The sequence below is a fragment of the Anastrepha obliqua genome, chromosome 4, assembly GCF_027943255.1.
Source record: "Anastrepha obliqua isolate idAnaObli1 chromosome 4, idAnaObli1_1.0, whole genome shotgun sequence".
Classification (NCBI taxonomy): Eukaryota; Metazoa; Arthropoda; class Insecta; order Diptera; family Tephritidae; genus Anastrepha; species Anastrepha obliqua.
The window spans coordinates 103,591,995-103,604,835 of record NC_072895.1 but is presented as its reverse complement, the minus strand read 5'-3'; the positions used below and the strand labels follow the sequence as shown (position 1 = coordinate 103,604,835).

Here is a 12,841-nt window from a genome sequence, read left to right as displayed (position 1 = left end):
ATACCTCGAATAATAATAAAAAATAATAATAATAATAAATTAAATAATTACATCCCCTCTTTAACATTGTTAACATTATATTTTAGTGCAGAATTTTGTAATACAGAATTTTGAAAGCAGAATTTTAGAAAGCAGAATTTTAAAAAAGCAGAATTTAAAAAAAGCAGAATTTTAAAAAGCAGAATTTTAAAAGGCAGAATTTTGTTTTTAGAATTTTGTACATACAGAATTTCGACACCAGCCCTAAAAAAAATATTACTTTAATAAAAAAAAAAATTTAATCGCTTCTATTTTGATTAAATTTGACAAAATTAAAAAAAAATACGAAAATTTTAAATTTACTTTAATAAAAAAAAATTGTAATATAAAAAACAATTATAAATTAATTTTTTAAATTTTTTGAATTGGATTTTTTAAAATTATGTTTCAAATAAAATTTATAATTTTTTTCATATTAAATTTTTGTACAATTACTATTTTTTTTTTTGTACTTTTCATCATTCAATTTTATTTTTGAATAACTTTTTTACTACATAAAAAACATGATTTTTAACGCGCTCAATTGCTTGTCTGTTTGTATGCTACAGCTGCTAGTCCACAAGTGTCAAATATGATTGACGTACGATGCTATTTGCAAAAATTAGGTATAACGTCTTCCGCTGGGGTAATTAATTTTGCGCCACTTGTATTTCGTACTTTTTGCACTATTTATAATACGAAATAGTAGAGTATCTTTAGCAAGTTTCATGTAAATTGAGGCGATGAAATTTTTAGTCAGGTGCACTTCAGGTATTTTGCTCTAAATGCTCAACCAATATTTTACTTTGGTCTCAAAGAATTTTATGGAAAATGTTTGTACATTTTTTTTTAATTTTTGTAAATTTTTTAAACTTTGTTTTTTGGCTGGGAACCTAAAAACTGATTATGAGCCCATATAATGCGTACAGCTAAAAGTGTAAAGGACAGTTTTGATGGTTAAATCGGTGAAAGAAGGCATGTTTTAAGAATTTCTTTGACGGTACAGGTGATGTTAGGTTACCTAATCAATTTCGATATAATAATTCAACAGTTGAACAACGTTTTTCTAAGCTTTCATTGCAAAATATTGAAAATTGAGCAAGTGACAGTGAATATCTGGACGCGCCTCGAAAAACGTTATTTTTCGGCGTACATCATAAAGCGTAGCAGAATCATTTGAAACAAAAAACTAAAATACATTTGTTAATGGAAATATTTCTGGCAGTACCTGGAGAATTTTTTTTCGATCTTGCTTGTTTTCGTAGCACAAAGTAACCGATATTCGCAAAAAAATGTGGTTAACTTGTAATTGTAAGATTTGGAATTATTAAAAAAGCACAAAAAGGTTCACAGGAATACCTGGTGCAAAGTTTGAAAACGATTAGTCGAGTAGACTTTGAGTTTTGGCGTATGCAGACTTAAAAAATAATAAATTTCAGAAAGACGCTTTAAGTCAAGCAGGTATAGAAACCCGGTCTGGAGCAACGGATGCTCGAATACTCATAAATTCGTCAATTTTGTTCCAATAGACTTTAAATTACAAGTATATTATTAAAATGAATGCATAACATCTAAACAAATTTTTTTTTAATTTTAATTTAGGCTTTCTCACAGAAATTAATATTCGTAATTCTCTCACTCTCTCCTTATTTCTCTCTCTACCTCTCTCTCTCTCATTCTCTCTATCGTGTAATGCGATTCTCAAGCATCAATCAAATTTCATGTTTAATTGTGTATCTGAAAATACTTCCAGGTTTGGCCCATGATGGAAAGAATAATGAGATGGCGCCTATCGTGGTACCGTTACTTTGCTCTCAGCGAATTTGACAATGAGTTACGTCGTATTAGAACCAGTATGGCCAGATTACCTTTTTCGTAACTTGATTTAGTATTATCTGTTTTTTTTGTTATTTAGTCTCGGAGTTTTAGTTCTTTTCTCATGACGGTTTTCTAGCCTGTTCTAATTAAAAGTAATGTTTATACTTTTGTAAGATATATATTTTTTTTTAAATTAGTTCAATACAACTGAGTGATTTTATTTAGCTTTACTTTTTCTACATCTGGTGGCATTGCCCGCGATTGCAGTTGTTGTTGGTGTTCTTCTGCTTTCAGCAGTCAAATCTCTCTCTCGCTACTGCAGTATTGCCAAGCTTTGGATATAAAAAACTAAAATGCCCATTTAAAGAAAATAAAACAGCAAATTTTTATTGAATTACTTAAAGAACTTTGTATGCGTGACAAAATATCTTTAAAATGTGCTTTTTTTTAAATAAATGTGTTATGGTAATGTACAACTTAATTTATGAGTTTTTTGTTAAGAGAAACTCTTTTGTTAACGGAACGACTTTTTTGCTATATTTGAGGTTATGTAACAAGATAAGGTACCCTTTTTGTAAAAATGCCGTTATAGTTTCTTCAGTAGTATTTCGCTGCTTATTTTTACTATAAATACAGCTCTTGATGCCTTTGTCCCACTAAGGATTGAGGTCTGGAGGAAACGATTACAACCTATGGTTTTAAATTATGGTAAATTCAAACGCTTTTTAAAATGTGTAAAACAGTTTTCAATGTTAAGAAGAGTTGAGAAAAGATTTAATATTTTAACATAACCTTAAAAGGAGCAAAAAATTAACTTTTCCCTTTTAAAATATCAAATTTTATAAAAACTAACAAATTTTCATTAGCACTAAAATCTTCTTAGAGTGACCATTTTTAACATTCTTTTGTTTAATAATAAAGTTTTTTTTTAACTTACAGTGGCTTTAAATTAAAAAACAAGAAACAAACAGCAAACAGCAAACTTAAAATTTTCGCAATTTGGGTATAAAAAAGCACAAAATTTATTGCGAAGAGCAAATGGTTGGCAACACTGCACAACTTGGCCAATGTGACGTCATGCACTCTCTGATGGGCGCAATCTTGTTCTTATCATTTTTGGGTTTCTCCAACCTAAGCAAAGTTGTGAGAGTAAATTTGGGTCACATGTCTCCAAAGACTCGACAGTAGAGTTCCAAGTATGATAGATTAGCAAATTTGGGCATTGGAAGCAAAATTGTATAAGTAACTTCGGCTGTCACACCATCGGGGACTCGGCAGCAGAATTCTGTCCACTCATTCCACACGTATTCACATACTCGTCCAATCAGTCGTTATTCAGACGGCAGCGAAGTGGTATGGGCGAAAATTGTGTTGACTTTTTTTCGTAAATCACCAACACAAGTGCAGTTTTTTCCTAAACAAACCGCTGTCATGACCCCGGTTATGTCGGCAAATCTTCTGATTTCTTCAAACCCACTGAGAGCCGGTTAATGGACTGATGTTGGCCATACCTCTGTATTCTGTTTATTGTGTGTTGAAGAGGCCTGCTATAGCGTACTTTCGCAAAAAGCGCACGTTTCTAATGACCTTTTGCTGAGTGCCTTTGTTTTGTCACGCCAAATCGATTGCCGATCTTAATTACCGCTTCGATTTCAATCGGTCAATCTCATCGAGTTGGCACATGCAAAAGTTTATTTACATATGACCACCCACTAAATATATATACACTCTCGCAAATACATACATACTTATACATACATACATACACCCATTATGATAATTTGCTGTTTTGCGAAATTGTCCTTCATTTGAGTGTGCCACCGCAAGGCAGGAGTTTGCCTATATAAACTGCCTATGCAGGTGGACCTTCAAACAGTGCCAACCGCGATTGTCACGCTGCTAAAGTCATTTACGATGCAAACGTCTGGCCAAAAAATGCCTGCAGACACTACGGCGGTACTAAAAACACCTTTCTATGACGACGTGCCACGCGCCTTCATTCTGGGCGACAACAACGTTAGCGATTCTACAGCACTCTTTGGTCCATATGCCCAAACCATATGGAATTTCGCCGACAAACATCAGATGCACTTGAAATGGAATCGTGACCTAAGTGAAAACTACACCGAAACCTATGAACGCATACATTCTGGCGAGTATAATTTATCAATGAATGGCGCCACATTGGTGAAACATGTGACGCTCAACGTTCAATTCAGCTATCCACTATATTGGGTGAAAAATTGTGTAATGGTGCCGCTGGAAGACGAGTTGCCCAAATACTGGTACATTGTTTGGCCCTTTGGCCGGTACATCTACATGTGCATACTCTTCGGCATCTTCTACATCGCCATACTTATGAAGTATATTGAATATCCTACCAATGAGCACAAGCCGACACGTTCGATAAGTCGCAACGTACTGCACAGTAGCGCCATTCTAATGTACTGCTCCAACATGAATGTACAACTGAAGAATGCACACGTGCGCGTGCTATTCTTCTACAGCTTGCTCTTCGTGCTCGGCTTCATACTCGCCGCCTATCATGCGCCCTATCTGACGGCGTACAATATGAAACCGGTATTCGTGCCGCCGATAAATACAGTGCAGGATCTATTGGACGCCGACATACAGGTGTTGATCACTTTAAGCGACTTTGCGGAAATCAAACAGAACGGTGTGGAGCATATACTCGCTTTATCGCGCCTATTGCGCGAGGTGCCATGACAGGAGTTTCAAGATATCTTGGACAAAATGAATCGCAACTATGCCTATGTCGTCACCGAGGATCAGTGGAATTTTTTGAATCGCCAACAACGCATACTCATACAACCGTTATTTCATCTGTCTAAGATCTGTTTCGGCACGGTCTTCAAAGCTATACCAATTCAACGTGATGCCATTTGGATTGACACTTTCAATCTGTTCATATTAATCACGCGCGAATCGGGGCTCTGGGGTCAATGGGAGGAGCGAGCATTCAACGAAGCTGTGCGCTCAAAATATGCACAAATACTAACCGATACGTATCCTGTGGAGCCATTGAATCTAAGATTCTTTACGATTGCTTGGATAGTTTTGGCTTCGGGGCTGCTGCTGAGCTTTTGCGTATTTCTACTCGAATATTATGTCGACAAGCCCTTCGGCAACCAGGAGGTCGGCTATAATCGCTTTACGTACGAGTAGCGTAGATAATTATACGAGCATACAATGTAAAAGTGTAAAATGTTTTGCACGATTAACAAAAATAAACATATTTATTAACACTTAAAACTTTACAAATCCCATATGCGGGAAGTGTAAATATTTTGCCAACGTAATTGCGCGTGGTCACGTAAAGTGCACGTGCAGTATGCCATAATTATTGGCGTGTAGTTAGCAAACTCTTGCGTTCTTGGACTCTAGCAGCCACTTTGGTCGGCTGCTACTTTTTGCACAACCTCGCCGGTGAGCACTTCTGCGTCGTGCGGCAATGTTTTCGCACCATGTACGGACCACTATTATAACCGCGCTTATTTGCCTGACGCCAACAGTTCAAAGCTGGGATCGTGCGTACATTAAAGACTACCTGCTGCCATTTACGCAGTTCTTAGAACCACAAGATATCAGTTGGTTCATCAGCGAACAAATAACAGCCACGAATTATGAGGGCATACAGGAATTTATGCTAGAAATCAACGCCCACCTTGGACTCGCACAAATGGTGCTAACGCAACGCACAGACAAATATTTGATTGACACGGAAATGAAGAAATCAATTTTAGTTGTAGTTTTCACCACGAGTCCCACAGATCCCATCATGCGTGTGCACGACCGCGCGCTGTTCAGCCGTCATTACACATTCAACTTAGTTATTATGGTAAATGAGATTTCGGACTTTGCTGTTGTAGCGCATTTCTTGTGCGATTTGAAGCGGCGCCACTTTCAAAAGGCAATACTCTACTATAGGAGCACAAATGGCACCAATGAAGTATTCGGTTACACTTTATTTCCAGAGTTTGGCATTAAAAATCGTTCGAATTATTTAAGTGAATTGTCGGCAGAGTTTGAAGATTCCAAGTTTGGTGGCATGAACACTTTGGGTTACAAATTGCGTACACCATTACGTCAAGATTTGCCTGGTGTATTTCACACACCAGGTGGAATCGGGCTCTCCAGCTGGCATGGTAGCACTTTTAGTCTGCTCAAAGTATTTACGGACTTCATCAATGCCACTTTGATCAATTACGAAATGCCCAAAGATAGTGCGGGTGGTGATCTCATTGACATGAAGGCCGCACTGAACCTGATAAGACGCGATGAAATCACTTTACTGGCGCATGCTTCTGGCTTATTCTATGAGGATGATTATATCAGCTTGAGCTATCCCATAACGGTGGTGCGTTGGTGTCTCATGGTACCGATTTGGAATAGTGTTTCAACAATGTTTTATCCGTTGGAGCCATTCGACGATTTGACTTGGTGTGGTATTGTTTGTGTTTTTGGCGCATTGCTGGTCGTACAGTGTTTGTGGTGCTGCTTGCAGGGTACCCAGCAACTATCGGCACGTTTGAGTGATAGCATTTTGCGCAGCTTCTGCTTGAGTACGGGCATAACGGCGCCCACCACGACGCTCGGTGCACCGTCGGTGTTGGATTTTTTGATATTCACTACCTTCTTTTTCTATGGCTTCTTTCTTACAGCCAACTATACGTCACTGCTGGGCAGCATCTTAACAGTGAATTTATTTCGCGCACAATTCAACACAATGGATGATCTCATAAAGGCGAATATTTCTGTGATGATTATCGATTATGAGTTGGAATTTTTACTTTCCGGTGATGAAATACCGCAAAACTTCTCACGTTTAATCAAGCCGGTGGATATTGCAACTTTCATAGAGCATCAATACAATTTCAATACGAGCTATGCCTACTTTGTGACCGAGGAAAAGTGGCACTTTCTCGATTTGCAGCAGCAGTACCATAAACCGCGTTTCTTCAAATTCAGCAACATTTGCTTCGGTTCCTTTTTTCTTGCATTTCCTATGCACCGAGAATCTTTCCTCCATCGCAGTATGGAGTACTATATTTTTCGCATGCATTCTTCGGGTATGTTGGACCACTACGAGCGCAACACTTTCGATTATGCAGCGCGTGCGGGACTCGTGAAACGTTTGGCGAATAACACGAACCATACTTCGGCTGGCATGCAGCATTTGGTTGTTGTATTTTTAATGCTGATAGCAATGTTTGTTGTAAGCTGTATAGTTCTCTTGGTGGAGTGCTTGAGCTTTAGGAAAGTAAGAGACAGGGCTTTGGCCGCCTAACGTTACGCTCTCACACACGTACAACAAAATGCTGTTAGACAATTAAGCGCTTGCGTATGCACGAATTACACGAGTTTCGTAGCTTAAGCTTCCAGGTATTTTTTTATTTTTTATTTATCAACAAATACAATTATTATGACTAAGTAATAATTATAAAGGAAATAAAGCAATTATTATTATTACATTAATAACAAAATATCAGTTGTACTAAAAAGGTTACTTAGAGAATATTGTTTTAAGGGGCTGGCTAATCGTTGGGTTTAATAATAAACGAGACTATTAATGAATGCCGGGCAGGCAAACGAATATAACTTCCACTCGCCAAATATAAGACTGAAGTCATCCTGATGACTTGAGGTCACATGCCACTCGAGGTCAGCACGAAAGTAGACGATACGTCCCTAGTGACCCAAAAAGTAGTGAAATACCTGGGTATTCAACTTGACTGCAAGCTTACTTTGTGGACCCAGATACGGCATGCGACTACCAAAGCAGCAAACGTCACGGGAAATTAATGGCAAGCATCGGTGGGCCAGCACAGAACAAAAAAAGGTTAATCATGGCGGCCAGAAACTCAGTTCTCCTGTACGGCAGTGAAGTATAGGGAGATGCGCTAAACTGCAAAGCCAAGCGCAAAGCTCTGGAGGTTGTGCAACGAACAACGGCACTCAGAGTTGGTGTAGCCTACCGCACTGTCTCTGGCGCTGCAGTATTTGTGATTGTGAGATACACTTCGACCTCATGGCCCGAGAACAAATGAATGCGAGGGACTCTTGTTGTTGAAAATATAAGCGCGTCAGACCTTTTTCACTCATTTGCAAACACATTAAAGCGTCAACATACAATGATAGCAAGCACCAACGTCAGTTTCTCCAGCTTTAATTAAAAAGAGTTTGTTGCTGGGTTTTGAACAAACTCCAGCCCAAACAGTAACTTTCTCGTCGTTTAGTGATGTTTTTGTAAATGACGTGTGGGTTCTCTGTTGTCAAAACTCGACAGTTTTGTTTATGGACATCACCAGTGAGCTTCGTGCATCATCAAAATTTTCTTCCGAAAACCAGCCTCGGCATCAATCATTCCTGCGACGGTGTATCCATATTGCGGCGTGCCTTGTACGTTTTTAAGCAACTTTAAACAAGTTGCGCTTTGTTGGAAACGCGAATAAGAAATTGCTTCATAATCGTCCTTTGGGGCATGCCACTCACATTTAACTCTTGTGTTCGGGGACGATCTTTATTGGAGTCGATCGAATGGAACACTGGCGAATATCTGCAGACCCGCATTCAAAGGAATTATTCACCAAATTACAGATTGTCTTGTCTGGAGGTGCCGCATTTCTCTCAAATTTTCTGCGATAAGCACACAAAATTTTCACAATTGAATAATTCTTTGAAAAGAGTTATTGTATGTTAAGCACCGCAGATCGAGTTTGCGCACTCTATATCTGAGTTAAAAGGAAGAAGCTAAGGTTAGGATTAAGTATTAAAACAAAAGTCATGTTTTCGGGTGTGAGATTTTTATTAAAATGCTACATTTATTCACTAATATTAAAGTGCTATTAGTAGTTACAATCTTCAAAAATTTGGGCCAAACACCTTTTTTTCCTTTCAGCACACCTAACACATTAGACTCTCACACTATTTGACGCGTATTTTGCCTCATCTTGCAGCGCAGCTCTGCGTAATTAATGCTATTGAATTCATTCATTCATTTTTGAAACGAGCGCATTGTAGCTCTATTACAAAAACAATGAAACTTACGCCAAGCATAATCAACAGCATGAAAAAGACAACAGCCAAGTGTTGCATGCCAGCCGATGTGAACTCCGAATTGGCCGCCAAGCGTTTCACGAGCCCGGCTTTGACCGCATAATCGAAAGCTGTGCTCTCGTAGTGGTCCAACATGCCCGAAGAATGCGTGCGGTATATGAAATACTCGAGATTTCGATAGAGCAAAGAATCCGTCTGCAGTGGGTAGGTTAAGTGATAGGAACCGAAACAAATATCGCTGAATTTGAAAATGCCTTGCTTGAGGTACTTTTGCTGCAATTCCAGAAAGTGCCACTTTTCCTCGGTCACAAAGTAAGCAAAGCTTGAATTTAGCTGCACTTGATGCAAATTAAAAGTGGCCGAATCTACTGGTAGAATTAAACGCGAGAAGTTCTCCGCTAATTCCTCGCCACTTGAATGCAAAAACTCCAACTCATAATCGATAATCATCACCGATATGTTCGCGCTGATGAGATCATCCATTGTGTTGATTTGTGCGCGAAATAAAGTGACTGTAAAAATGCTGCCCAGTAGAGAGGTGTAGTTGGATGTGAGAAAGAAGCCATAGAAGAAAATGCAAGCGAAAATCAAGAAATCCACTACAGAGGGCGCACCAAAAACGTTGGGCGTGCCAATGCCAATACTCAAGCAGAAGCTATTCAAAACGCTTTCACCTAAGCGTGTCGCCAACTGATGTGTACCCTGCCAACAGCACCACAGACACTTCGTGACCACGAGTGCGCCAAAAACACCAACAATACCAAACCAAGTCCAATTGTCGAATGGTTCCACGGGATAAAGCATTGTTGTAGCGCTATTCCAAACGGGAACCATGAGACACCAGCGCACCACCTTGAGCGGATAACTCTTACTAAGCTCATCGTCCTCCTGGAATAACGCGTAAGCGTGTGCCATTACAGCCACCTTGCTCCTACGTATCAATTCAAGCGCCGCCTTCATATCGATAACGTCGCCACCCAACCGGTCCTTGGGCATTTCGTACTCAATCAAGGAACTATTGCAGTAATTCGTGAATACCTCCAATAAATTATAGGCTGCACCGCGCCAGTTGATTTGGCCGCTTGCATTCACATACCCGAAGACATGTGGCAAATCTTGTCGTAGCGGCGTATACATTTTGTAACCCAGCATATCAGCACCACCAGCTAAAGTCTTGTTCAATAATTGGCGTATTTCTTCCAAGTAGTTCGAGCGATTTTCAGGTTTCACCTCCGGATACATATTATTCCCGAAAAGTTCATTTGTTCGGTTTGAAGTATAGAAATATAACAAAGACGAATGGAAATGACGTTTGTTCAAGCCCAATAAGAATTGCTCTACCACTTTGAAATCGTGCACTATATTCACCGCGATTAACAAACTGATGTAAAAATGGCGTCCACGCAAAGCAAGGTCGTGCACATGCAAGATGGGATCTTCCGGTGTGGTAGTGAAGACAACACTCAGTGCGTGTTTCTTATTTTCGGATTGTATGAAACGGATATCGGTGCGATTGCTCAAAATTGACTGTGTGAGGCCAAGGCACTTGTACATCGATATAATCAGCTCCTGGCATCCTGCGCTATTCGTTGCATTCATTTGGTCGCTTACGAACCAAATCATCTCTTGCACACGTATGATCTTGCCCAATGTGCAGAGGAAATTTCGATTAAACTCCACTTCCCATGAACGCACAAACACCGGTGAATGTGAGCAGATCCAATTGAGCAAGAGGAGCCGTAGTTGAAAATTGAAATGCAAATTCATTTTATTAGGTAAAAATTTGTACCGAAGTCCAGCACTCTTCGCTTGAACGTTGAAAATGGTTTTGAAATGCTTGCTTGTGCTTCTCCGAGGAAAAGCAGAAGCTACTTTTGACATTTTAAGACACTACGCTACCAACCCAAAGGGAATACACGCACAAAGGGGTTGTCGATAGTTTCGAATAATTAACGAACTATGCACTTTTGGGACTTGTCGCATTTTTCATGTATTCGATGACCCAGCAAAGTTGAAGAAGAGCAAGAGCGCTTGTAACTTGGTGAACGATGACTGGTATTTAATGACAGCATACTCGTATAATTTTTTTGAGAATTGGCTTTACTTTAAAGTTTCGTTTTTGTTTTTTGCAAGGCGTCATCCATCATATCAGCTATCCAAGTAGGCACATGACTGCTCAGTAAATGCTGGCAATTAATTACTTGTATGAGCCAAAGGCCTTGGAAGCCAGCGCTCTTGTTAAATTTTAGCGTATTGGTTATTTATAATTATTACTCTCACATATAAATAAAAATTACTTGTATGCAGAGAAATGGAGTTGTACAACATTTGGAAATCGTGAAATTCTGCGCGTGAAACTTTCAGAGTTTAGTACCTGTGAAATCGTGCTTAGCAATGAAGCTCATTTGTGATTAGCCAAAGTTTAAGCCGTATGATTAAGCGACATTTTCGTATTTAGAGCGAGCAAAAGAGATAGTCTTGAGACAAATTAAAATACCGAAAAAATCATTGCTGCTAAAGAGCCTTCTTGAAGCAGCGGTTTATTGATCCCAACTTTCTGAATACTGAATTTGGTGTGCTAAAATGCACCATCAAGTATGAGCGCTGCAGATAAATGACTCGCGATTCATTGGCTTCATACGCCATCACCAATCAAATTTATCCACTTCAATTATTAATTAAAGCTCATTTGCTCTACAACTATTTACTAAAATCAATACTACTAAATATACTTACATATGTTTATATTTAATGCCACATTTATTTTGCGAAAACTTAATAACTGTTCGCTCTCTTTCACAGGAGTGTCACTCTCTCAGAATTGCCTTGTCAAATTGAGGCTGAAATTAAAAACGAACTGTCTTTCAAGCTGTTAAATCAAGATGTCACCGCAAGGGAGAATTTTATTTTATACACACACAGACTTACATACATATGGGTACAAATATGTCATACTTGCAATCACCCACCAATCAGCATATATATTACATACGTGCATGGTATGCATTGGTATTTGATAGGAAATCGCATGCGACAAAAAATATATTTTTATCAAAGATAGAGGTCGGGCAAACAAATTTATTTAAGGAAAAATGTTTATTTAAATACGGAGGACAGATTTTAGAGGCTAAAACTGTGATGACTTTTTATGAACTACCTGCGTTCAATAAAATAAAATTAAATTAAAATAAAGTAAAATAAAATAAATTAAATCGAAGTAAAATAAAATGAAATAAGATACATTAAAATAACAAATAATTTAAAATACAATAAATTAAATTAAAATCAAGTAAAAAAAATGAAATTAAAATAAAAAAATGTTACTAAATTAAAATAAAATAAAATATATTAAGAGGAAGTAAAATAAAATGAAATAAGATAAATTAAAATAAAAAAAATAATTTCAAATAAAATAAATTCAATTTAAATAAAATGAAATAAGACAAATTAGAATAAAAAACATTTTAAAATAAAATAAATTAAATTAAAATAAATAAAAGGAAGTAAAATAAAAAAAGAGTAATAAATAAAATAAAGTAAATCAAATTGATTTCACAGCATTGCTGATCCGAGGTGGCGAGTGGAAACTACTTGCGTTACGACCAGACAAATCTGGCCATCCTACAATCTGAAACAGACAAAAACCCTTATAAGTCTTTCGAAACACGAACTAAGGCATATAATATCTCTTATCACCGGCCACTGCCTTTTGGGCACTCACGCACGTCGGCTCGGGGTTCCTCAAAACGACCTGTGCAGATACTGCGAGGACGAAGATGAGGAAGTATCGAGCAGACATTTGCTGTGCAGTTGTCCCGATCTAGCCAGAAGTCGACTCGCTCTTCTAGGCTCTCCAACAATTGACAATCTTTCAGTACTCTCGGACCTGAGAATCGAATCTCTCATCAAATTCTCGAAACGAATTAAT

At 38.1% G+C, this 12,841-nt stretch overlaps 3 protein-coding genes across 3 annotated transcripts; 2 read left to right on the top strand and 1 right to left on the bottom strand.

Moving 5' to 3' along the window:
• Positions 1 to 3,771: 3,771 nt before the first annotated feature.
• LOC129245379 (uncharacterized) lies at positions 3,772 to 4,563 on the top strand. Its single transcript, XM_054883496.1, has one exon. The coding sequence runs from the start codon at positions 3,772 to 3,774 to the stop codon at positions 4,561 to 4,563; it is 792 nt and encodes a 263-aa protein (XP_054739471.1).
• Positions 4,564 to 5,308: 745 nt separating this feature from the next.
• Positions 5,309 to 7,144, top strand: LOC129244311 (uncharacterized). The gene has a single exon (XM_054881929.1). The coding sequence runs from the start codon at positions 5,309 to 5,311 to the stop codon at positions 7,142 to 7,144; it is 1,836 nt and encodes a 611-aa protein (XP_054737904.1).
• Positions 7,145 to 8,785: 1,641 nt separating this feature from the next.
• LOC129245378 (uncharacterized) lies at positions 8,786 to 10,680 on the bottom strand. The gene has a single exon (XM_054883495.1). It carries the CDS (start codon positions 10,678 to 10,680, stop codon positions 8,848 to 8,850), a length of 1,833 nt encoding a protein of 610 aa, XP_054739470.1. The 3' UTR covers positions 8,786 to 8,847.
• Positions 10,681 to 12,841: the final 2,161 nt, after the last annotated feature.